The sequence below is a fragment of the Cucurbita pepo genome, chromosome LG01, assembly GCF_002806865.2.
Source record: "Cucurbita pepo subsp. pepo cultivar mu-cu-16 chromosome LG01, ASM280686v2, whole genome shotgun sequence".
In the NCBI taxonomy this organism is placed as follows: domain Eukaryota; kingdom Viridiplantae; phylum Streptophyta; class Magnoliopsida; order Cucurbitales; family Cucurbitaceae; genus Cucurbita; species Cucurbita pepo.
Genome location: NC_036638.1, coordinates 17777023 through 17802245, shown reverse-complemented (window position 1 = coordinate 17802245; position 25223 = coordinate 17777023). Strand labels below are relative to the sequence as shown.

The 25223-nt window shown below is 35.4% G+C and overlaps 4 protein-coding genes across 14 annotated transcripts; 2 read left to right on the top strand and 2 right to left on the bottom strand.

The window, feature by feature from the left end:
- Positions 1-393: 393 nt before the first annotated feature.
- On the top strand, positions 394-2843 carry LOC111805527 (glycolipid transfer protein 3-like). 2 transcript variants are annotated; one of them, XM_023690640.1, is made up of 6 exons: positions 394-629; positions 723-778; positions 875-1005; positions 1957-2092; positions 2163-2306; positions 2391-2843. In XM_023690640.1, the coding sequence occupies exons 1-6, from the start codon at positions 494-496 to the stop codon at positions 2424-2426; spliced, it is 639 nt and encodes a 212-aa protein (XP_023546408.1). In that variant the 5' UTR covers positions 394-493; the 3' UTR covers positions 2427-2843. The 2 variants fall into 2 exon arrangements, with proteins under 2 accessions (XP_023546408.1, XP_023546404.1); XM_023690636.1 differs by having other exon boundaries at positions 2163-2843.
- Positions 2844-3310: 467 nt separating this feature from the next.
- Positions 3311-9012, bottom strand: LOC111805513 (protein LAZ1 homolog 1-like). Of its 3 annotated transcripts, none has more exons than XM_023690625.1 (9): positions 8876-9012; positions 7650-7887; positions 7151-7207; positions 6300-6408; positions 5502-5686; positions 5318-5406; positions 4881-5136; positions 4107-4352; positions 3311-4018 (listed from the first exon to the last, which is right to left on the bottom strand). In XM_023690625.1, the coding sequence occupies exons 2-9, from the start codon at positions 7863-7865 to the stop codon at positions 3722-3724; spliced, it is 1455 nt and encodes a 484-aa protein (XP_023546393.1). In that variant the 5' UTR covers positions 7866-7887; positions 8876-9012; the 3' UTR covers positions 3311-3721. The 3 variants fall into 3 exon arrangements, 2 of the variants coding, with proteins under 2 accessions (XP_023546393.1, XP_023546398.1); XM_023690630.1 differs by lacking the exon at positions 8876-9012 and adding an exon at positions 8598-8732; XR_002816677.1 differs by having other exon boundaries at positions 3722-4018; positions 4107-4312.
- A 1349-nt stretch (positions 9013-10361) lies between these two features.
- On the bottom strand, positions 10362-16692 carry LOC111804636 (vacuolar protein sorting-associated protein 45 homolog). Its single transcript, XM_023689435.1, has 13 exons — positions 16372-16692; positions 15496-15697; positions 15306-15385; positions 14543-14770; positions 14234-14359; positions 14071-14151; positions 13835-13976; positions 13563-13741; positions 12929-13084; positions 12536-12643; positions 12318-12439; positions 11377-11508; positions 10362-10907 (listed from the first exon to the last, which is right to left on the bottom strand). The coding sequence occupies exons 1-13, from the start codon at positions 16459-16461 to the stop codon at positions 10847-10849; spliced, it is 1707 nt and encodes a 568-aa protein (XP_023545203.1). The 5' UTR covers positions 16462-16692; the 3' UTR covers positions 10362-10846.
- A 1244-nt stretch (positions 16693-17936) lies between these two features.
- Positions 17937-24139, top strand: LOC111801582 (putative UDP-glucuronate:xylan alpha-glucuronosyltransferase 3). Of its 8 annotated transcripts, none has more exons than XM_023685653.1 (4): positions 17937-18288; positions 19389-19592; positions 21943-22550; positions 22886-24139. In XM_023685653.1, the coding sequence occupies exons 1-4, from the start codon at positions 18230-18232 to the stop codon at positions 23914-23916; spliced, it is 1902 nt and encodes a 633-aa protein (XP_023541421.1). In that variant the 5' UTR covers positions 17937-18229; the 3' UTR covers positions 23917-24139. The 8 variants fall into 8 exon arrangements, with proteins under 8 accessions (XP_023541421.1, XP_023541405.1, XP_023541438.1 ...); XM_023685637.1 differs by having other exon boundaries at positions 19386-19592; XM_023685670.1 differs by lacking the exon at positions 17937-18288 and adding an exon at positions 18781-18850.
- The last annotated feature ends 1084 nt before the right edge of the window (positions 24140-25223 follow it).

Below are 25223 nucleotides of genomic sequence, written 5' to 3'. Positions count from 1 at the left end.
GCGTTTTAAAAACTCTCCAATGAATACCAAAAGAGAAAAACTCAAAAAAGATAATATGTACAGTAGTAGGCTTGAACGGTTACATTAGCGAATCAGAAACTAATTAGAAATCAAATTTAAATTTTAGATAGTTAAAAGCTAAGTTAAATTCAAACTTTGAGGACTAAGCATGTGACAATATATCGTTCAAAGTTGTGGATACGAGCCAGAAACAAAACGAAAACGGTACGAAAGGGGCTTGAAATTAGGGAATGAAATTAAATTATTATAAACTTAGGGACAAGAACAGTGTATTATGAAGGGAATATAAGAATTTTCTAAAACTTTATTGTTATCTTCTCACAGAACTTAATGGAATTATTAATATATTAAAAATCCTGTTTCAAGATTCAATCAATTATTTAAGGCGAGAGGAAAGTGATAATTGAGGTCAACAATTTCTCAAGTTTCAGAGCTTTCTTTTGTGAGCTGCAGAAGGGTTTTGATTTGATACATGAAGAGGAAGAGAGCAGCGGAAATGGAGTCAGAAATGAGGTCTGCAACGGCGCAGCTTTCGGTGGATCGTGCTGCTCCCGACATACCCACCAAGCCCTTTCTTTCTCTTTGCTATGTGATCCTTCGATTTCTGGGTATTTCTCTGTTCCTCTCTGAGAATTGTAGAAAGGGAATGGAATGGTTGTGTTAAATGGGGGATTTTGTTGTTGTTGTTGTTGCTGCTGCAGATAAGGTAGGGCCGACAATGGCGGTTCTCCGACAGGACATTCATCAGAACATTCAGGTAGAAACAGAGCATTAAAATGGGGAACATGTGTGTATGTGTGTGTGTGTTTATGCCTCTACTGATGATACCAAGTGGTGGTGGGTTGAAATGCAGAGGTTGGAGAGTGTGTATGAGTCTGATCCTTTGGTGTATTCGAATATGGTGGAAGTTTTGAAGAAAGAGATGAATGATGGAATTGCTAGGAAGCTCACCAGTTGTAGCAGAGCCTTTCTGTGGCTTACAAGGTACCTACTTGTGTTCATTCATCAGATTGTTGGTTGCTTCCTTCACTTCTGCTAATTGCTTGTCATGCAAATTGTTGATTCCTAAGCTTTTGTTGTGTTCCGTGTGGTCATTCGATGAGAAAGAGTCTATTTTCTGTAACGGCCTAAGTCTACCTCTAGCGGATATTGTCCTCTATGACTTTCTTTTAAGATTTTTAAAATGTATCTGCTAGGAATAAGTTTTCACACCTTTATAAATAATGTTTCGTTCTCTTCCCTAGCTGATGCGGGGTCTCACAATATCCACCCTCTTCGGGGACCAACATCCTCCCCAACTGATGTGGGATCTCATAATATCTACCTCCTTCGGGGACCAACGTATTCGCTGACACTCGTTCCTTTTTCCAATTGTGCTTTGTTCTCTTCCCCAACCGATGTGGGGTCTCATAATATCCACCCTCTTCGAGGACTTGCGTCCTCCTCAACTGACGTGGGATCTCACAATATCTACCTCCTTCAGAGACCAGCGTCCTCGCTGGCACTCGTTCCTTTCTCCAATCGATGTAGGGTTCTCTTTAAGTTTTCCCTTCTGGACTTCCCTTCAAGGTTTTAAAAACGTGTCTACTAGAGAGAGGTTTTCACACCCTTATAAAGAGTGCTTCGTTCTCCTCCCCAATCGATATGGGATCTCACTATATCCACTCCCTTCGGGACTCAATGACTTCGCTGACACTCGTTCCCTTCTCTAATCGAGGTGGGCTCTCTTCGGACTTTTCCTTTTGGGTTTCCCTTCAAAGTTTTTAAAACACGTCTGTTAGGGAGAGGTTTCCACACTATTGTAAAGAATGCTTCGTTTTTCTCCCTAACTGACGTGGAATTTCACTGTTTCCTTACCTGTGATTCTCTTTCCCCTATTCTCTTCTATGTAGAGTTGTTGATTAGGAGTTTTATGGAGCTATTACTTTGATATAGGTCCCTGGATTTTACAGTGGCGTTATTAGAGAAGTCAAGAGAAGAACCTAGGCTGAGCATGGAGCAAGCAGTAGAGGATGCTTACAACCTTACTCTAAAGCCATGGCATGGATGGATTTCATCTGCTGCTGTCAAAGTATTGTCTCTTTTGCTTTTGTTTGCCATCATGGTACTTTGTATAAACCAAAAACCTATGGTTCTTGCAGATAGCTCTGAAACTTGTGCCCGACAGTGAAAAGTTCGATCGTCTCCTAACGGCCAACGACGAACGAAACGACACCCTTGTGGAGGAAATAGACTCCTTCATTTCCCAGCTCTCACCTTTTCTAGAACACATCCATTCTATTCTGGTAAACCCAAGTATTACTTTCAGCACTATAATCAATTTCATGACAGTTTACCTACTGAGAGTGTTCTTATGTGTCTTTTCCCAGAGACTGTACATGTTAGATCGATTAAAGTCTGCCTAGAGAAGAAGTAATGGACAATGGAATGAAGAGTGGATCCTCAAGTTTTGACATTTTCTGGTATACAATACATGTAAATTATCTCAGAAAAGTTTCCCTCTTTTTCAGATCCCACGTCAGTTGGGCGAAGCATTCTTTAAAAGAGTGTGAAATCTCTCCCTCTCCCTAGCAGACACGTTTTAAAACTGTAAGGCTGACGGCGATACGTAACTGACCAAAACAGACAATCTACTAGCGGTGACCTTAGACTGTTACATATTGTATTCATACACTTCTCTTACAGATGTAATGGTTAGGCTTGTAATGTAAGTAATAGAGTTTCTAGGTCTTACGTCGAGTCTCTAATCTTCGACCGTGCTGTTTAGTCAATGGCAACAAAACAATTACCTCATAAAGATATGCTACCGTTCTGCTACCAAATTCTGCTTATTGTTCCAATCCCTTAATATATAGCTGACAGATGCTTAATCTGCTCCTAGTCCATCCAGAATTAACTAGTATGTGAGGAAAAGTAGATATCAGTTCTAAGTTTTCAGTCAAAATGTATCATTCTTACAACCTGAAGCTTCCTCATCTTCAATGGCTGCAGTTAATTTGATGGCCACTTTCACGATTCTGATGTTCTCCTGCAATTGTTTCATCATAAATCCTGACACAATAATAATGTTAAAGAGTTAAAATATAAGGGATGAACTCAGTTTTCTTCCAGTTAATGCAAAATTTACCATTGTAAGATCATTGACACGCATCCCAATTTACCATTGTCAGCCAACAATTACCACGAACATCACTGACATTCAGCTTCACATTTCTAGTCGGTACCTCATTTCAATATGTTTATACAATCCAAAAATGCCAGAAAAATAAAACAGAATAAACCTGAGATCGAAACAACAGCAAAAATTATGGTAAGTTCACTGTTCTTGATTAGTGTATAAACAATATAGTTAACGAAGACTTGCATGGAGGGGAAATCAGCGGTATTTACATCCCCCCCTACAATTGTTCAGTGGAAAGAGAAGAGTTTACTTAGACTTATAGCTCAAAGTCACCAGGTTTTCCCTACAGATGATAGAATCCAAAACCATCGTTTATTCCTTTCGTGTTTTCTCCTGTATCTGTGGCTAATTGGATGGGTTTAAGGTAACGGGTTAGCTCTACAAGGGACCAAGACTGGTACTTTTTGCCAGTTAATGTCCCCGCCATTGACATGTCTATTCTAAGCTAAGAATATCAGCATGGTTAAAAATCATGCCAACATATGAGTTTCGTCATTTACATTATACAAAGACACCATGTTATCTGCCGATTCTATTTCGAGAAGTGGAGGATTTTGATTGGGAATGTTGTCTCTTACAATTGGATATTCCACTGTCGCTTACACTGCCTTGAGTAAGATTTTCTTCAGGTTCAGAAAATTCTCTTGACCAGGAATTCAAAGGAATCAGATGACTGTCATCCTTGGCGCTCTTCCGCTGCTCTTCATGCCGTTTAACATTTTCAGAGAACCGATGGATTGTTTTGTTAAGTTTTGCAATCCCTCTTTCAACTGGTTCAACAACATGTGTGACTGTATATCTCATGTCATCAGCAATCTGATGGGAAACAAAGCCACAGACTCATCAAAACGTGGAAATAAATGAGAAACCGAGGAAGATTAGAAAGAACAAGGTTAGGTCTTACAATTTCACCACTTCCAATGACAACATCCCGAACACTCTGGGGAAAATTCAAACGCTTCTCTCTCTCGTCATGGCGACTCAAGCGTATTTTAGTTGTCCGTTCAGAGTCTCTAACCTCATCTGGATCCGGTGGGGTTCCTAAGGATGCATAGTCAGACAGCACAGCAACATTACGAACACATCTTTCTCCACGTTTATAAGGTACGGCTGGAAAGGTGTAAACGTGTGCAACGGCAGCAATACCCATCTGAATGAGATATAATTTTAATTTACAACACTTGCGAGGATTTCAAATGAAATTCAAACATACAAAAGGATACCAGAGAACAAAAGAAGTTTTTACAATATAATAATGAGAGATTTAACATTCATGCAATCAAACTCGCTTAATTTCAGACCACAGGGAGTGTCAGCCGTCTGACATATGGGATGACCAAGAATAATTTCATACCATAGTTGCAAAAGAAAAAAAAAAAAAAAAAATCAAACTACCCTCAAATAGGCCTCAACAATGTTTACTTCTTCCCCTTGAAAATAGAGATGGTTCTCACTTTTGAACATGATACCCAAGCGTTCCAATCAATGTTTAGCTAATACCATACTCTTGTCTATAAGTTCAACTCCAATGTCATCTCAAGTTTAGAAATACAGATCGCATATAAGTTTAACTGATCAATCATCTCAACCAAAAGAGCGAAATCAAGTAAAGGGGGTGCCTAAAAGCACTACTGTAAGATAAATGAAGCAACCAGGAAAGAGTATGGTACTCGCTCACCTCAATACATATTAGGTAATCTTGTATGCGTGTCTTCAACTCCAGAGCCAAGGACCCTTTAAAAGCTCCTATGGAGAAAAGAAAGGCAACGGCAATTCCTTGCCACCAAGTGAGGAAAACAATTGACTTGAAAACAAGAAACTTTGCCAATGGTTTAATTGGTTCCAATTTGTCCTTCGTGACAGAATAGAATTGGAGAAGGCAATATAGGGCCCACGATTGACTAAAATTAAGTACAATTGCCAAGTAGGGATATCTGTAAGAAAACAGAACAGGTCAAAATCAATGCTCAAAGACTAGGAAAGATTAGAACTAGCAGTTTTCTAAGTCCTAACTCCTGCAGAGAGGCTGAACTACGTTTGTCTACATTATAGAAAATTGAGATTAGAGGGTATCTGTGATGGAAAGTATCCATACAAATGAAATAGGACACATACCCATATCTCCATTCAAACTTTCCTTCTCCATAAATCCCGAAACTTTCAAGAATCATTGCTAGGAGAGCACATATCATCTTCAATATCATCTAAGATGTTAATCAAGGACCAAAATCATGATATGAATCTGACATGAGCATATTTATTTCAAAAATAAGAAAAGAGCAAAATGATGATCACATACATATTGAACGATACCAATTTTCACCGCATGATAGAAGTCAGAACCAAGATACCAATCCCTTATGAACAAATTTAAGGGAAAAGGATGTTCTACAACCCCATATGCATATTTTTCCGTCAAAAGAGGTGTGCTAGAGTCAACAACAGTCTGACTTTCCATGAATTCAAGTGTACGTTTCTCACCACCTTTCAACCATATAAAATTTGTAAAAAGTTCAGCATTATTTGAGGGCATTAAACAAATCTCGTAAATTGAATTAATCACCCATAAAAAAATTTTAGCATCTCACAGGACATGCATACCAAGAGCATTAACATAAAATGCAATAAAGAATGCCTCCGTGAGGTGGGGGAGAATGGAAACTTCCAAAAAAGGAAAATTGCGGAGTACTTTTTCAGCTGATTTCCAAACTTGAACACAACAATCAGAGAAAGAGAGAAGAAAATTTAACAACTGTATGCCCATTCAATTATGATCACCTTTTTTATTTTGAGGGAAGATGAAGTTGACTTGTTTAAAATTTTACAAAATTGTTAGTTCAACATATAGAAATTGATGCACATTGAACAGATTGTATAAAACTACTGCAATGCAATTTTTTCTTTAAAGAAACTACTTCATTGAAAATATAAAATATACTATAGGGAGGAAGCCCTCAACCTGTGCAAAGGAAAGTGAAACAAAGAGCCTTACAATTAGCACAAAGAGAAGAAGAATCATAGGTACAAAAATGTTTGGACTAACTGCACCAAAAAAAGAAATAAATCTACATATATAACTGCAATATGATAAACGTACCCAAGCAAGCAATCAGGTATCTTCCAAAGCAATATAATGCAAAAGCCTCATAGCAGTCCCGTATCACTTCACAGTTGAATGCAGCATTTGAATTTAACAATGACAGGAACTGCAGCAAAAAATAAAAATAAAATAAAATAATTGCACAAAAATAAAAATAAAAATAAAAATGTCAAATGCAAATAAATCGCATTCCAAAACTTCTCCTACCAACAAAAGCCAACAATATTAAACAAGCTTCATTGTATAAATAAAATTTCAAAAAGGAAAAACACATCGAATTGGCACAAAAGGAGCTTAAATTGTAATTACAAAAGGGCACAGAGTTTCATCGACTAAAAGCAACAAAAGTGAGATTGTCCAAAAAATGACTAGAGGATTCTTCATCATTGATGAGGTACCATCCTTTTTTTAAGCAAGAGATCCCAAAAGGAAGTCCTAATAAAATGCAACCCAAAATCATCTTCTCTCCTCGGGGAAAATGCCCCAACAATTACATGGGAGGAGACCAATGAGTTTGAAGGAAAGACAGTACGCCAATTCAAAGAAAGAAAACTATTGTCCCAAAATTTAGTACACTGACAAGAAAAAAAAAAGATATTGAGATTCAAAATCCTTAAGAGCCCAAGCGTGCATCACCTAACCATCCAACCACAAGGAAAGCATGTTACTTGGAATAAATGCACTTGCCGAATCTTTTTAGCCCTTGTTCTAATTAGAAGTGCAACGATATATGTTGGACTAGCACCATACATTAAAGACTCCCAACCATTAGGAGCAATTAAAATAAAATAAAAAACTACAAAAATAAATGAAGAATAAAAGAATAAGGGAATTAGAATTCCTCTCACCGATTCTAGAGAGTAAACAGGAACCATCAATATAAGACCAATCAGAAACTTCTGTTCCTGAAAGAAGGAAGGTACTCTGTTAATCAACAGAATAGTGCCAAAAGAACTTATAATATGATAGTATCATTTCACAAGTTAAGCAAAAGATTAGAAAATGCATAAGTTTATGTACATCCCCTTTATTCAGAAGGACAAAGGTGTAAAAACTCCAATTAGCTTCACTCTTCACACTTCATACTTTTTTCACATCTATGTAACCAGAGTTATCTTTTTTAATCAGAGAGTAACTGCAGATGATCATCTAGACTAGTAGAAGATATATAGTTAGACGTCAAAATGAAATCCACCAATGCTAATACAATTAGTATGATTGGACGTAGGCATCTATCCCACCCAAGCAGTAAAGTAGAAGAGTTCAAACAAGTGACAAGAATTTAACAAAAAGATATAATATAACTAGTACTTCGGAATTCCAATCTAATGAAGGAACAAAACAAACCTCTGGTTGATTATAAGAAGCTAAATGCTCAATGATGAGAAACGTGGACAGAACAAGTGCAACAAGAACAAATACGCCAGCACTGAGAATTGTCCAGCTGAAGTTAGGTGCTGCTTCGGTGCTTAGATTCAGCAACCACATCTTTCTTGATCTACTAGAGGATTCCACAATTTTGAATAGAATAAGAAAAGTATAGAAGAACATCCTCCATCCCATCAAGCAAAAATGTTTGAAGAATCTGGTTCAATAAGAATGTGTTTGATCAAAACCAACTTATTAACAAATCTTGCAATGTCTTATTCTACAATTAATTTTTCTCCCAGATTACTACTAATTTGATCTCAGAGAAAAATGGGACAAGCCCTTGCAAAGTAAAAAATGCAGATTGTCCTGCGATAGATTATACTGAGACTTCATTGCACTTAAGAAAGGACCAGCCAATGGAAGACGACACGTTGAACGTCTAAGACCGAAGATATACATAAGACCTAAAAAGCCAAAATGTTCTAAATACCCAGAAAATGAACAAAACTACCAGGAAAAAAAAAAACCATGGGAGAAGACACTAATATAAGAATGTTAGATACATAGGCTACACAAACAATTGCTTTGACGTAAGTCAACTCCCACCAGTGGTTGGGCAGACTCAGAAGACTCCCCGTGGAAAATAAATCAATATGTTCCGATTTCACTTAAGACAGTGATCGATGTTGCAGCAAAGGTTATCATCCCTCACAGATTAGCATGCAGATGATATTTTCGAGTAATGATCATAAGTTAACACAAAACTACGAGAGCACGCGCGATTCAACGCTAAAAGTGACCATCAAGTATATAAAAATAAGATCCTCTGAACAAGATACACGATAGCTAGCAGTCTTATACAGTGTGGACATCAAACAATAAAATAAAAAGATTCAAATCAGTGTTTATCACTGAAAATTCAACCTCTGACAGATGCTTCAAGTCACAGTTCTCAATAACTGAAACTTCAAGAACAGCGCTCCTAATTACCCGCCCGCCGCGCATAGAGTAATCACATCAAGTCTCAAAACTCAACACCGAAGCTAAGCCCTAGAACACCGATTAATCTACAAGTAGCGACCTCAAAGGCTAAAATTACAGGAGTGGAGGAGAGACATTACAAGGAAACAAAATACAGCCACAACACTTCACAGAAAACGAAAGAGAGCGAAGGGAGGTGGAGAGAAATTAGCAATACAAACCTGCGGAGGAGATTTCCCGGTGAAAAACCGATGAATATGTCGGGATAATATCAATCCACCGGAGGAAATATCAAGCCGTCGGTGCGGTAATTGGGAACAAAGAGACGAGAAAATCGGCGGTTGCTTCGGCAATCGGAAACGTGGTTTACAAATTAAAGAAGAAATTAAAACGACAAGTCGGTGAAAAAGCGAATAGCACAGTAGAATTTCAGCCGTTGATTGAAGGACCCACAAGTGAAGTTGGAGGGCTCCGATGGGCTGTTACGGGTAAAAGTTCGCCTTCCTTAGCTTAGCTGCCATGATGTAGACGGCTTATTTGCTTCGTATGTAACGGCGTTACGAGTCATGTGACGTGGCTGCATGGAGTTATTTCTAAATCCACGTCATCTGTGAGTGAGACAAAATGGGATCGGAGTTGTCACCTACCTACGTAGCTAGGGTCCAAAAGAGAATTATTTAAATGTATTTCGTTAATTTTTAAATTTGACCTCTAAAATTTTTTTTTTTTTTTTTTTTTTTTTTTACCATTTTGAGTCTAATAAAAATTTCACATTAATTATTCAGATTTTAATGTTTATACCATCAAATGTTTAAATATTATTATTTTTTTACCATTTTGAGCCTAATAAAAATTTCACACTAATTATTCAAATTTTAATGTTTAAATATTATTCTTTTACCATTTTGAGACTAATAAAAATTTCACATTAATTATTCAGATTTTAACGTTTATTCTTAAATAATGTAATTAATGAGCTACGTAAATAATTAAAAATAATAGAGTTAACATATTAAATATTTGAAAATTTTAGGCACAGTGAACCTTCCCAAATTTTACGAAAATTTTAATTTGATATGCGTAAGTATGGCTCCAGAACGTTGCATTACTATTGTAGAAAACTACGCTCAACAATCAGCAAGATCATAAAATCAATTATAAATGTCTTCTCCTCCTCATAGGGAGGATTATAAGAAAGTCTTGGGCGCTAAACCACCAGTACTCTAGTATTCAAGTCAATACCGAGTTTAAAACAAAGCTTAAAAAATAAAAGTGGTTACATTCCGAGCTTGTTTGGGAAACGATGCTACTCAAGCTAATCTTTGTCTTTAAACTTTTGAGTCATTACTTAAGCAGTTACTCGATCACGTTCTTACTCAAGTATCTAAATGACTTTCAAGAAGCTTTCAATGGATCTTATATAAAACAAACCATACCTCTAGATCATCAAACCAACTCCATCTTAGACATAACGAACTGGACCAAGTCATGCAGAACAACTGCATGAACTTTGATCGACCCACATGGGGCCAGCCAAACATCGCCATTTAAGTCAGTCAATCTAAGTCGGTCACAATAGACTTTAACTGAATATTTTCCTTCCAAGTGTCAAGAACAACTTCTAGACAACTCCCATCTCTTCATATGCAGAGAAACCTAACAAGAGTTCATCCAACAAGAGAAGAAGGAAGAGAAATGACAGACAAAAGAAGAAAATAATACATCTGGGATTTTGAATAAAGATCTTCTGAACATAATCTACATAATCTCTGTTAACTTTCCCAACTGACCTAGGATATGAAAGCGTATAGTGTGCTATATATATATATATATATGGCATACCTCTAAATAGTGTACTCTACATCTGCAAGACTTTCATGCTTCCAAATATACAAAAAGAATGGAATATTTTTCTATACGCCACGAGTGGGACATTTGTTCTAACATGATGAGAAGAAAATTTTAACTCACTTGCTAGCTCCTAACCCTGTTTATTGTTGAACGCTTGAGAAAATTGGTAACGAACAATGACATCTGAGACTGAGGCTGGGACCTTGGGATTCTAATGGTAAAGCATATTCCAGGACTCCCTCTTCCTTCTTCTATCATCTGCAATCATGTAGTGTAACTGGCAGCAACTAAATGAAAACCTCCCATAATCGGATTTGTTAGTTTGCGAGATCTGTTGAGCTTTAAATCACAGAGGCGCTCGAACGAGATATACGCTGAGCTTCTTCCAAGTCCTTCAAAAACCTATACCAGCCAAATTGTGACATCATGAAAATAACTACTTGCTCAAAGTGTTTGCAAGGAGATTACTTAGTAGGTTCCAATATGGAAACCAATAAACTTGTGTGGTATGAGAGTTCTGCTTCTTGTTCTCTTTTCTTGTTCTTTCCCTTTTTTTTTCTTCTTATTTTTAATTTTTCGAGTGGTTGGAGATTGTGAGCTATGATTACTGCAAGGGTAATTGTAGGACCGTTGATTACTTAATTACTCTTGCAACCACCTCATCCAACTAATCAGATAGAACAGTTACTAATTATAGCAATAAGATTCATATCATAAATAGACACAAACCTACTCATATAGACACAGAGTATGACAATATCCTGGATAGAAATTTTTTAACAAGTTTTCCATCTAGAATCCAGATAGAAAATTGGAAAGTGATAATAAAACATAAAATAGATCATGAAATCAACTAACCATTATTGCTTACCTCTTAGAATTTAAAACAACAGAACCACCCAGTATAAAACGTATTCCAGAAGTAGTTGCGTTTTGTAAAGCTACAGCACGTGACTCCTCATACGTTGTCCCACCTACAATAAAAATGATGACTTCTTGGGGCCTGTTTCAGAACAAAGTAGCCAAGTTCAATTCATAAATTTTAACAGAAGATTCTTTCTATAAATAGAGCATAAAATTATTTTAATCAAGAAAAACACCAAAGGAAAGCCCTACGATGATCATCTGATTTTCATTTAGAGGTCATGCTAGACTCCCTTTGGGGTGGTGAAGTTACAGAAATTTTATGGAGACACGAGAGAAACAAAACAATATTTGAAGGGGAAAACATGAAAAGGAACATTTTTGCTATCTAGTTAGTATCTTCGCTTCTTAGTCTTCTACTTTCGAAGTTTTTTGCAATTATGGCATGACAAATCTTTGCTAATTGGGAGACCTTTTTTAATCCTTCGGGCACGTGGAGATATTTCATCTCCCCTTTCTTGTACTTCTCTTTTGATAATCAAAATATTGTTTCTTGAAAAAAGAAAAGATATAATCTGATTCCAAACGGCATATCAAATTCTTGAAAAAAAAACTTTAAGCTGGTATAGAAATGGAGTTATAAAGCAGCCATCTGAATGACTTTTCAAACCTTTACCTAATTAAAAATCAACGTCCATAACAAGTTACCATATGCTACAAGCATCAGAATCATCAACACACAACATAGTTTATATAAATAAGGAGAGCAGATAGTTATCCATGTAAAAATGGCTTTATATAAGAAACACAATCACAAACTGTATAACATATAATTTAATATGCAAAGAAATGAAAGTTCTAGCAATAAAAAAAAATAATAATAATAAATAAATAAATAAAAAAGAAGAAGGATAGACACTGAGACGCGCTCACACACTAGCAACAAACCTTGCTTGCTGAAAGTGATTCCCAACAAACGGGTAGTCCATATCTCTCAATCGTCCTTTGATTATACTTTCCATGGTCTGGACCAGAAGAGGTTGATGCTGAGTGTACACGTTCTCAACCCCCTAAAGCATAAGTGAAGATAACAGTAAATAAGCAACCTAAATTGCAAACTAGAAGAAATTAAGCAGTTCTTTTATTTCTATGAGCATTGAGCATACCTTTAATCCACGAGCCATGTTACGAGCAATATTCAAAAGATCTCGATTCCCATAAAGATCACCCGTTCTCTTATCAACACCAGCTTGTTTTAAAAGAAACTGGACAAGCTGTCATATCACGTTGTTGAGAAAATCAAGATAATTGAAGACTAGCCCACTAGTTATAGCATAGAATATGAACTACATTGTGATAATAGTCAGCCATAGGATGACTAGTTTCTTACAAATAGAGGATGAAGAAACAGAAATCTTTTCAAAACCTAAGAAAAAGATATAATGAATCGGCATAGCATAAATAATACCCATAAAGTAGTCCAATGTGTTTTAAATCTTTAAATAGAGAAGTATAAGTTCAAACAATTGGTTAAAAAAACGCTTAAATGTATACATTACCCCAGTTTTATATTTTGCAGAACGAGAAGCCAGTTTGTTGAAAAGCTGCATCAGTTGAACAGGGCTCTCTTTCTCATACCGTAAGGCATACAGCATAACTAGGCGCACACGGTCTATATCAGAAATATTCTCATTGTTCAAAAGATTTGTTACAGCCTGAAAAGGACGAGAGCAGAGGAAGTGACGCTGAATGTAACAACTAAATCTCATCAATTAACAATCTCATAGCTAATCAATAGTTCCACACTAATGTCGGGAGGCTCAAATCTTTTATAGACCATGGGCACATAAGAAACAAAAACGCAAGTTAGAACTATGAAATAAAAAACAAGGAACAGATTTTAAACAATTATTTCAATCATAATAACTGCCTCAAAAATTAATGTATCTGATTCTTATAATATAGACAAAAAAATAAAAACAAAAGACAAATCACAGTCTTTAACTCTCCAATCTTCCTTCCAGAAAAATAGCAGAACCAGATTATAGTCCTCAAGTATCATGTGAAAAAAGTCACAAAATGGATGTCCAAGAAAACATGAAGATGGGACAAATGACAAGATTTACAGATAAGAAACAAAAAAAAATACAACTTATATTCACAAAAGAAAAGCAATGAAGAAAATATTATAACCTCAAAAGCAGCCACTTGCCCACCATTGCAAGCCAATTCCTGTTCTGTCTGTGAAACTAACATAAGCTTTCTCTCCTCTACTATTTTACTCATTTCTGTCACCAATGTCACGTGCTTTGAAACATTGCCGTGCATTTTTCTGTACTCTGGATAATTATCAACAAACTTGGCCATGTCCTCTGAAGAAAACAAAGCATTAAAAACAATTTAGTCCCCTTAGTTGATCCTCCACAAATACCTAGGAAGAACTTCAAACTTTATTTCATACAAACCTATTGTTTGTATGTTCTGGTTACTTTTGGCAATTTGCTGGAAATCATCCACCAACTTCTTGATATTCATCCCAATATCTCCAAAATTCTCATACATGTTAGCTTTATAAAATGAATCTTGCTCTGATGATAGCACAACCTCCTGCATGACCCCAAAGGCCAAGCAAATTGTCAAAATGTTTAATTGTCTAATAGAAAATGTATGCTAGTGCAGAGTAGAAGAGTGAACTTTATACCTGTTGGTCCTTTGAAGACTTCCCAATGCTTTTCAAGTCCACTTTATTGTCTTGAATACCTAGCAATTCATGAACCATTGCCTAGAAAACATAACTGTGAATAACCAACACAAACACGTAGAAACAATGAAGCAAAAAGGTAATTTTTTTGTGACCCCAATACCTGATAAGTCCATTGATTCAGCAGGGGAGTCAACGGGTCATCCCTCCTATCAATTACCAGCAACAAAGGGGAAACTTCCATTCTTCGAAAATCAAACAGACCACTTTCTTGCTGATACATAAGTTTCTGGCCCATCAGAAACAATATATATTAGAGACCTTTAACACTTTAAACTTGTGAAAATAAAGCCTCAAATAAAAAATATGAATCTGAAGTCATGACACTGCTTCTAGAGTCGAGTATAATCCTATGGAAGGGTTAACTGACAAAATGTCAAAATGCAACTTGGAGTATTAAGAATTTACGTACTGATGTTTCCTGTGCTATCCTCCTGGCAATATCAGAAGTCCTTTGGTACCGAATAACAGGTCTTTGTTTTAAGGCCAAGAAAAGTGCTGCAATGCCATCTACAACTCGGTCACAGAAATGTTGCAAACTTGGAGGATCAACAACTGCCGGGATCATGTATCTATGGTTTGATGACATATTTAAAGTGAAATGATATGGATCAATGGCCACAAAATCCGCATAAAACTCCTGCATGACCATTCCACAATTATGTGTGATTATCAAACTTAAATCTAACATATGAATACAATACAACTCTACAAACCAACTATACCAGACGACAAACAAAATAAGTAGAGAATGGAGTTTTAACTCTAAGCCTAATGACAAGGCTCAATGACATATAATAAGGTTCATACCATTGACAAACTAACCATCTATTTTGACGTAGTACAACAAAGGGGAAGGACCAGGATTCCAGAAAACTATTCTACTTAAGAACTTCACGTGAATTATCCCTCCCCAAGTTCATACACATATAAGACTTCTTTATGAACACAAATTNAATCACAGTCTTTAACTCTCCAATCTTCCTTCCAGAAAAATAGCAGAACCAGATTATAGTCCTCAAGTATCATGTGAAAAAAGTCACAAAATGGATGTCCAAGAAAACATGAAGATGGGACAAATGACAAGATTTACAGATAAGAANTTAAAAAAAAAAAAATTGATGTTCTCTGGCCATGACTTGCGTCTTATATAATTCCTGTAGAAGAAAAATTACCACAACTTGCTGGACAACATCCTGCTCGTCTGAATCAGCAAGTATATGAATCTGAGTTTCCTTCAAAATGTTGGAGAAAACTGTAATTCAGACATACAGAAGAATGATTAATGTATCAATAGCAGCTTATTATCAAGTCTCAAAGTTACTTGCATAAGCCAAAAATCCATGAAAGATATGAAGAACTCACAGAGATTATACTCCCCAAATCTAGGATTAGCCAGCTCACGACGCAAAAGCTGTACATTCTCTGATGTTGGTCTGAGAAAGCAAACCGCTTTAAGATGGTACATGGATTCTCTTGACATAGAAATAGTATCTACCAATTCAACCAAAAAAACTTCTCTTTGAAGAAGTTCCGACTGTGAGTACACCACACTAACAACACTGACCTGAAACCAAAATTAATAACAACAAAAGTTGATCCTTATGATGTAATCATTGCATCATCATCACGAACACTCGGAGGGGGTCTAATTCTAGCATGATTGTAATATATGATACAATGCCGCCAATTTTACATAACAACTACATACTTATTCAACAGCTAGATAAATCGTTACACATCAGAAATCAGGAAATGAAAATTTTAGCACAGAGGAACTTACGCAATGCCTATCTAAAAGCTCAAATTTCACGGATTATGGCACTAAACGTTATCCAGCAGAACTGGCAATCAATATTTCAATAAAAGAATAATTCGTTACAATCTAGATTATTTGATCAAAATCAATATTCAGCACGTTCATGATATAAGAATTGATAATTTCTTTCGTTTGGAATCTATTACCCCTCCAGCTCCCCGTTCATAAAGAGATAAAGCAATAATATACAAAAATTACACGGAGTAAATTATCGACGTATGCTCTGAAATACAGCTGAGGTATTCTATAATACAAAATTTTCGCCTTCTTCAGACTAATTCAGTACTCAGAAAACTGAAACAAGATTTCCTCTTCCCCATCCCCCGAACCGGAACAAAATTTTCACAACTTCTTCCTTTTCTTCTCCTCGATACCAAACAGAAAGAAAATTGAAAGAGTAAAATAGATATGATGGCGCGTACCGTCTGAGAATCAAGGATGAGAACCTTCATGCCGGAGATGTCCTGCAACATCTTGTTGATATAATCCCGAACGACCGATATCAGCACCATTTTTAGCTCGAAATCCTTCAAATAAACAGTCCTGATCCCGACACCAAACACGGCAACTGTAGTGGTTAGCGAGCAGATTCGGCGATATTAGGACGGAAAGTCTCAGATCTGCGACGACCGACGAGGGAAGAAACCCAAATTCGATCGTCAGTTGGTAAGTTGCCGATTAGTTTCGATGATCTCCAACACGCACCGTTTCGTTCACTCTTCCACTCTCTTTGAAAACTAATGCCTTCTTCCGTTCTCTCTCTAAGTACATAAAAATATAAAAATATAAAAATAATAAATACAAAATTAAAAACTAAAATAATAATTTTGAGAAACTTATTTTTATTTTTAAATTTGGCTAGGATAATATTTTTTTTAATAAAATGTGAAATTAAAGAACACAACGTCAATATAATTGAATTTTGAAATTATATTTACATTAAATTGATTTAAAACAAAATAAAATGAATTTTGAAATTATATTTACATTAAATTGATTTAAAACAAAATAAAATGATTTGTACAACACTATCTTTTATGGAGATTTATAAATTAATTTTGATGGCGGTTTAGTTATATATATATATATATATATATATATATATTTCAACAAAAAAAAAATCCACATTTTTATCCTTCAAATAATAAAAATAGAATAAAATAATGAAAAAAAGCTTTTTAAAAAAATCCCATTTTATAAATATTTGATTGCACTCTTAACTTCTAATTCTCATTCTCAATGAATAAATCTATTTATAGTAAAAATCAATATTAATTAAAAATAAAATAACATTATATCTCTCAAACACAAAATATAAATTTAATATTAACTAAATTAATAAAAATATTTCTCGTCTAAAAAAATCTAAAAAATATATTTACTATAATTTTTTGGATTAAAAAATACACTCCCGGACATCTCATAAATTATCTCTAAATATTTAAATTTTACTTTTAGTTAAGGAGTATTTTACTTTTATCTCTTCTTCTTATGGATTGACTCAATTTATTCGGTGTTAAACTTGTTTATATAGTTTCATCTTAAATTTTTCTCGAATTTTTATGTTTTATTTTTTTCAATTTTTCCATTACATCACATCAATATAATAACGAGAAAATAAAAAAAAATGTATATAATGGTAGGTAGAGTAGACTCAAAATCATTTTTTAAAAAGAAATATTTGGAAATTTAATCTATTTTTATGAACTTTTTATTTATTTATTTATTTTGGGAATAATTAAAATACGTCACTGCCCTTTCTCTGTCGGCATTGGATGAATTTTACTTTGGTAAATACAATTATTTTTCTATATACCCAATGAATTCTAAATTAATAATAATAAGGTGTGTATTGACATATTTTAAAATTTTAGTATTATTTTATAATTTTTATTGGCTGATATAAATTAATTAATTAACTAATTATTTTATTTATTTATTATTATTATTTTTTCTTTTTGTAAAAAATAAAAGTATTAAAAAATTCCCAAAGACAGTTGGGCGGCCTTATTTCAACTTCACCGCCATGGATTTTTCTTCTTTTAATCTGTTTTCTTCTCTCTGCAACTCCCTCACCGTCAACCTATGAACTCGGGATCCGATGGCCATGCTTCAATTTCTCGTATCAGGCGTTGAACCTTTTCCTTTTTGGTGAATTTGATTGCTGTTGTTCTTTTCTTCTACGCGTTTACTTTCCTGGATTTTTGGGTTTTTGTTCTTCGGGTTCCTGGGATCAGAAGAAGCTGAGTTCCTGATGCGGTAGTGTTGTAGCTGTTGAAGATGAGAACGCTTCCCCTGAGCCCCACTGAACCTAGATATCGATTGTTTTCTTCTACTAAGTGAGTATCTCTCCCATTTCTTGTTCTTTTTCTTAAGCTACTCTTGAATTATTGCTCAGTTTTGCTCCTAAATGTATGTGTTGACTGCGAAGTTCGATCTTCATTTTCTTGATGAACTTCAATTCTTTAGTTTTCTCACTTGTATTTTGTTGCATTTTGCTAATTTTGCGTCAACGAGCACCCCGCCAACAGTGTGGGAGCTTACAGGTTAAGATTTGCATAGTAATTGGGGGGATTTCAGCGGTTAGAGGTTGTGGAGGTTGAGTTATCAGTTAACTAAACGAGGAAAATGAAATCGAAGTTTGAACGTAATGCGATTTATGAATGCACTAAATTTAGAAGGCAATTTAACTACTAGTTAGGGATCTAATATGGGAAGCTTTCTGCTATCTGCAATTATTTCTTAATGATGTCTTTCCCAAATTAGTTTTTTTGTTCTGTTCTTTTCATAGATTTAGCGCTTACATCCCTCTCCCTCCAACTCCTTATTAAGCAACATATAGATCCAATCAATAATTAATTTCAGCAATTTCAGAATGCATACGAATTGCTGCTCTGAACTGTATGTTTGTCTGTTCTTCTTGGAAATTGCGATCAATTTTTAAACGATTTTTACTATAGCTCGACTGTACTTATTTCTTTGTTCTATACGGGGTGTTCTNATATATATATATATATATATATATATATATTTCAACAAAAAAAAAATCCACATTTTTATCCTTCAAATAATAAAAATAGAATAAAATAATGAAAAAAAGCTTTTTAAAAAAATCCCATTTTATAAATATTTGATTGCACTCTTAACTTCTAATTCTCATTCTCAATGAATAAATCTATTTATAGTAAAAATCAATATTAATTAAAAATAAAATAACATTATATCTCTCAAACACAAAATATAAATTTAATATTAACTAAATTAATAAAAATATTTCTCGTCTAAAAAAATCTAAAAAATATATTTACTATAATTTTTTGGATTAAAAAATACACTCCCGGACATCTCATAAATTATCTCTAAATATTTNTCTTTTACTATCTGAATGAATGGATGTGTGAAAATTTGCTAATATTGTCTTGAATTTCTTCTGAAGCAGTGAAGAAACAAGCAAGAGAAGGTTCCAAAGAATTAAAGATTTCAAAGTTGTTGAGAGGGCCCTCCATATTCCTTTTCGTGATAGGGTTTTGAACTGCAAACCTTCGTTAAAACTCGTGCTGGTTATTATTGTATTAGGAACGATAGTGACTCTCTTCCATTCACCTGCAGTTCATGTTTCAGATCATCCATTAAAAGGATCTAGGTAGGCCATTTTTATTACTCGATTTGCTTTCAAGTGCTTTTGTAAAATTCAGCTTGTTATATTTCCCAAATGTTATAGTTTCTCTATATTCAACTNCTTGTTTATATAGTTTCATCTTAAATTTTTCTCGAATTTTTATGTTTTATTTTTTTCAATTTTTCCATTACATCACATCAATATAATAACGAGAAAATAAAAAAAAATGTATATAATGGTAGGTAGAGTAGACTCAAAATCATTTTTTAAAAAGAAATATTTGGAAATTTAATCTATTTTTATGAACTTTTTATTTATTTATTTATTTTGGGAATAATTAAAATACGTCACTGCCCTTTCTCTGTCGGCATTGGATGAATTTTACTTTGGTAAATACAATTATTTTTCTATATACCCAATGAATTCTAAATTAATAATAATAAGGTGTGTATTGACATATTTTAAAATTTTAGTATTATTTTATAATTTTTATTGGCTGATATAAATTAATTAATTAACTAATTATTTTATTTATTTATTATTATTATTTTTTCTTTTTGTAAAAAATAAAAGTATTAAAAAATTCCCAAAGACAGTTGGGCGGCCTTATTTCAACTTCACCGCCATGGATTTTTCTTCTTTTAATCTGTTTTCTTCTCTCTGCAACTCCCTCACCGTCAACCTATGAACTCGGGATCCGATGGCCATGCTTCAATTTCTCGTATCAGGCGTTGAACCTTTTCCTTTTTGGTGAATTTGATTGCTGTTGTTCTTTTCTTCTACGCGTTTACTTTCCTGGATTTTTGGGTTTTTGTTCTTCGGGTTCCTGGGATCAGAAGAAGCTGAGTTCCTGATGCGGTAGTGTTGTAGCTGTTGAAGATGAGAACGCTTCCCCTGAGCCCCACTGAACCTAGATATCGATTGTTTTCTTCTACTAAGTGAGTATCTCTCCCATTTCTTGTTCTTTTTCTTAAGCTACTCTTGAATTATTGCTCAGTTTTGCTCCTAAATGTATGTGTTGACTGCGAAGTTCGATCTTCATTTTCTTGATGAACTTCAATTCTTTAGTTTTCTCACTTGTATTTTGTTGCATTTTGCTAATTTTGCGTCAACGAGCACCCCGCCAACAGTGTGGGAGCTTACAGGTTAAGATTTGCATAGTAATTGGGGGGATTTCAGCGGTTAGAGGTTGTGGAGGTTGAGTTATCAGTTAACTAAACGAGGAAAATGAAATCGAAGTTTGAACGTAATGCGATTTATGAATGCACTAAATTTAGAAGGCAATTTAACTACTAGTTAGGGATCTAATATGGGAAGCTTTCTGCTATCTGCAATTATTTCTTAATGATGTCTTTCCCAAATTAGTTTTTTTGTTCTGTTCTTTTCATAGATTTAGCGCTTACATCCCTCTCCCTCCAACTCCTTATTAAGCAACATATAGATCCAATCAATAATTAATTTCAGCAATTTCAGAATGCATACGAATTGCTGCTCTGAACTGTATGTTTGTCTGTTCTTCTTGGAAATTGCGATCAATTTTTAAACGATTTTTACTATAGCTCGACTGTACTTATTTCTTTGTTCTATACGGGGTGTTCTTTTACTATCTGAATGAATGGATGTGTGAAAATTTGCTAATATTGTCTTGAATTTCTTCTGAAGCAGTGAAGAAACAAGCAAGAGAAGGTTCCAAAGAATTAAAGATTTCAAAGTTGTTGAGAGGGCCCTCCATATTCCTTTTCGTGATAGGGTTTTGAACTGCAAACCTTCGTTAAAACTCGTGCTGGTTATTATTGTATTAGGAACGATAGTGACTCTCTTCCATTCACCTGCAGTTCATGTTTCAGATCATCCATTAAAAGGATCTAGGTAGGCCATTTTTATTACTCGATTTGCTTTCAAGTGCTTTTGTAAAATTCAGCTTGTTATATTTCCCAAATGTTATAGTTTCTCTATATTCAACTTCATAGCTTTAGTGGTTATGAGAAATAAAGAAGAAATGGAAAGGAATGTTAATGGATAATATGAAACTGGAAGAAGAAACACAAAATCAGGAAACTAGATAAGAAAACTAATGATGATAGGGGGATCTGTTGGTTGCAAATTATGTAGAAGGTTATGATAATCTGAACACATTTCTGTTAGGGATATGGCTCTTATCGCTTTCATTATTATCTGGTTTTAGTTTACCTCATCTATCTTCTTCTCAAAGTAGGAGGTTGTGAAGTTTATAACCTTAACTTCTCTTTGAGGACAGTATTCTTGTGAAATTAATATTTACCTGTGCTAACTTGTGTGCTTGAAATTCTAAGAATCCAGTTTTGCAATATTTAAGCAACAAGCTTGGTGCTCACTTGTGAGTTCTTGTTAGCAGATGGACAGGTAGAGATGCTCGTTATATATCCTTGTCGGAAGTCAACTGGGATGAGATTTCTGATGTTGTCGAGTCACTGACTGACCGGGACAAGTATCAGGGAATTGGTTTGCTCAACTTTAATGATAGTGAGGTTGACCACTGGAAAGAACTCTTTCTGGAAGCAGAGCATGTTGTTCTTCGTCTAGAACATGCAGCCAACAATTTAACATGGGAAGCCCTATACCCCGAATGGATTGATGAGGAAGAAGAGTTTGAGGTCCCCTCTTGTCCTTCTTTACCACAGCTTCAGATTCCTACAAAACCCCGTATAGATCTTGTAGCCGTGAAGCTGCCATGTGACAAATCAGGTCGGTGGACAAGAGATGTGGCTCGGTTGCACTTGCAACTTGAAGCAGCTAGGGTTGCTGCATCTGCTAAAGGAAATCGTTACGTACATGTACTGTTGGTGACCGAATGCTTTCCTTTCCCAAATCTCTTTCGATGCAAAGAACTTATCACACATGAAGGGAATGTATGGCTTTATAGACCTAGCTTGAATATCTTGAGGGACAAACTACGGCTCCCCATTGGGTCATGTGAACTTTCAGTTCCTCTAAAGGCTAAAGGTACTTGCTATTACTTTATGCGTAATGTCCAAAACTTTTTTACTTCCTCTTTAGTTGTTATGGGATTGATATGTTCTATTAACTTACCTACTAGAGAAACTTCTCTTAGCATATTATCTCTATTGGGCTTACCCCAAAGACCCTACTAGTTTAATAGATAGGCTTGTTGTAGTCGCTCTTTGGGGCGCTTTAATCGTTAAACGTCTGTTTATCAGTTATATTATGTGCATCAAACCTGGTAGATATGTACAGGCTGGAAATGCACAACAAAAATAAAGGATTAGGTGTGTTACTGCTATGTTTAGAGACTGACCAACTAAAAACTTCGTGAGCAGAATACTTTTATTCGGAACGAGCAAACAGAGAAGCATATGCAACAATTTTGCACTCTGCACATGTATACGTCTGTGGAGCTATTGCAGCTGCTCAAAGTATCCGCATGACTGGTTCGACACGAGATCTTGTAATACTTGTTGATGAAACAATTGGTGAGTACCACAGAGGAGGCCTGGAGGCAGCTGGTTGGAAGGTCCATACCATCCAAAGAATCAGGAACCCAAAAGCTGAACGAGATGCGTACAACGAATGGAACTACAGCAAATTTCGTCTTTGGCAGTTGACAAGCTATGATAAGATAATTTTTATAGATGCTGACATGCTCATTCTTAGAAATATTGATTTTCTCTTTGAGATGCCTGAGATAACTGCAACAGGGAACAATGCAACATTATTCAACTCGGGAGTTATGGTGATCGAACCATCAAATTGCACTTTTCAGTTGCTAATGGATCACATCAATGAGATAGAGTCTTATAACGGTGGTGATCAGGGGTATCTAAATGAAATCTTCACATGGTGGCATCGCATACCGAAGCACATGAACTTCTTGAAGCACTTCTGGGAAGGCGACGAGGAAGAGAAGAAGGAGATGAAGACTCGGCTTTTCGGAGCTGACCCTCCAATCCTCTATGTCCTCCATTATTTAGGTAACAAACCATGGATTTGCTTCCGGGACTACGATTGCAATTGGAATGTAGACCTTCTACAGGAGTTTGCTAGCAATGTTGCACATAAGAGATGGTGGAAGGTGCACGACGCCATGCCCGAAAACCTGCAGAAATTCTGTTTGCTTCGATCCAAGCAGAAGGCGCAATTGGAGTGGGACCGAAGGCAGGCGGAGAAAGGTAACTTCACCAATGGTCACTGGAAAATAAAGATCAAAGACCCTCGTTTGAATACATGCTTCGAAGATTTTTGCTTCTGGGAGAGTATGTTGTGGCATTGGGGTGAAACAAACTGGACAGACAATTCTACTGTCACTCCATCTCCAAGTATCACTACTTCAGTTTCCCTCTCATCTCTGTAAACTTTTTGTTTTTGTTTTACTTTTGCATTTATATTATATACCTATGACAGTAGATAGAAGTGAAATTTACATATAGAGAAAGTGCTCCTTGTTCTTGTTGCTGAAATTCACCGTTCTAGTTTTGCCTCGATGGCTTTCTTGGGAAACTGTAACTCAGAGAAATGTAAGGAACTGTTCCAAGTGTTGTTTTCATCTCAGAAACAATTTGCTCCTGTTTCCTTGAGCAAATGCTTAGTAAATACTTGGTGCATAGATATGCATCTGAATGATGGTTTTCTTATGTTGTTACACTTGAGTCATATTTATGTTCTAGTCGATCACGGGTCGATTAAGTTAAATTTAGACGAGGTAAATATCATACAGCTACGATATCATGCGAATGGAGTAGTCTCCTCCGTCGAAGATGCATCCATTTCTAGACTAGCTCCAAAACATAGAACCCATAGACTGCAAGGCCTAGGCCTTTGATATCTCTGCGTCGAATTTTCAGTGGGATATTTTAGAACTTTTTTTTTTTTCTTTTGTTTTTTTTTTGTAAGAGCCCAAACCCAAAGCGACCAAATATTGTTCTTTTTAGACTTTTTCTTCTAAACTCGGGATATTTTAGAACTTTCTTTTTAACCGTCCAAACCTACCATTAGTCGATATTGTCTCTTTTGGACTTTCCCTTCTAAACTTCCTCTCGAGATTTTAAAACAAGTCTGCTAGGGGAGGTTTCTACTCTCTTATAAAGAATGTTTTGTTCCCCTCACCAACCGACGTGGGATCTCACATTCTTATAATCAACTTCCCAAATTCAAAGCCACCCTTTTCTTGTTTCAACGTCGTGTACTTGTGGGCACGAACGATATACTCATTCTCTTATCCTCGAAGGTTTAAAGCTAATGCATCTCGATATATTAGTTATGGTACCTTGTCTGCAAGGAGCAATGTGAGACCGACAGATGCAGGACTCAATTGGTCGTTGGTAGAAAACGACCAATCAGCCTCTTTCACAGCGTGCTTGGTAGTGTAAAAAGATCTCAAGAAAAAAAGGAAAGAAATGGTAGGACCACAAGGGTCCAAACGCCTCCTTTTTGTCGCCACCTTTAACTTTTATAAGCACTCATTAATTAATTACAATGCATCATGATTAATTACCAATATAATTCATTAACAATCTTATTTTTTTCCACCAAAATTAATAAAAATATCTTTATAAACTCCGTACTCCGCCTCCAAAATACCATTATAAAACTTTCAAAAATTTTAATGATACGCTAAAACTTTAAAAAAATGAGTTCAAAAATTGTGATGTCCTATGCGGG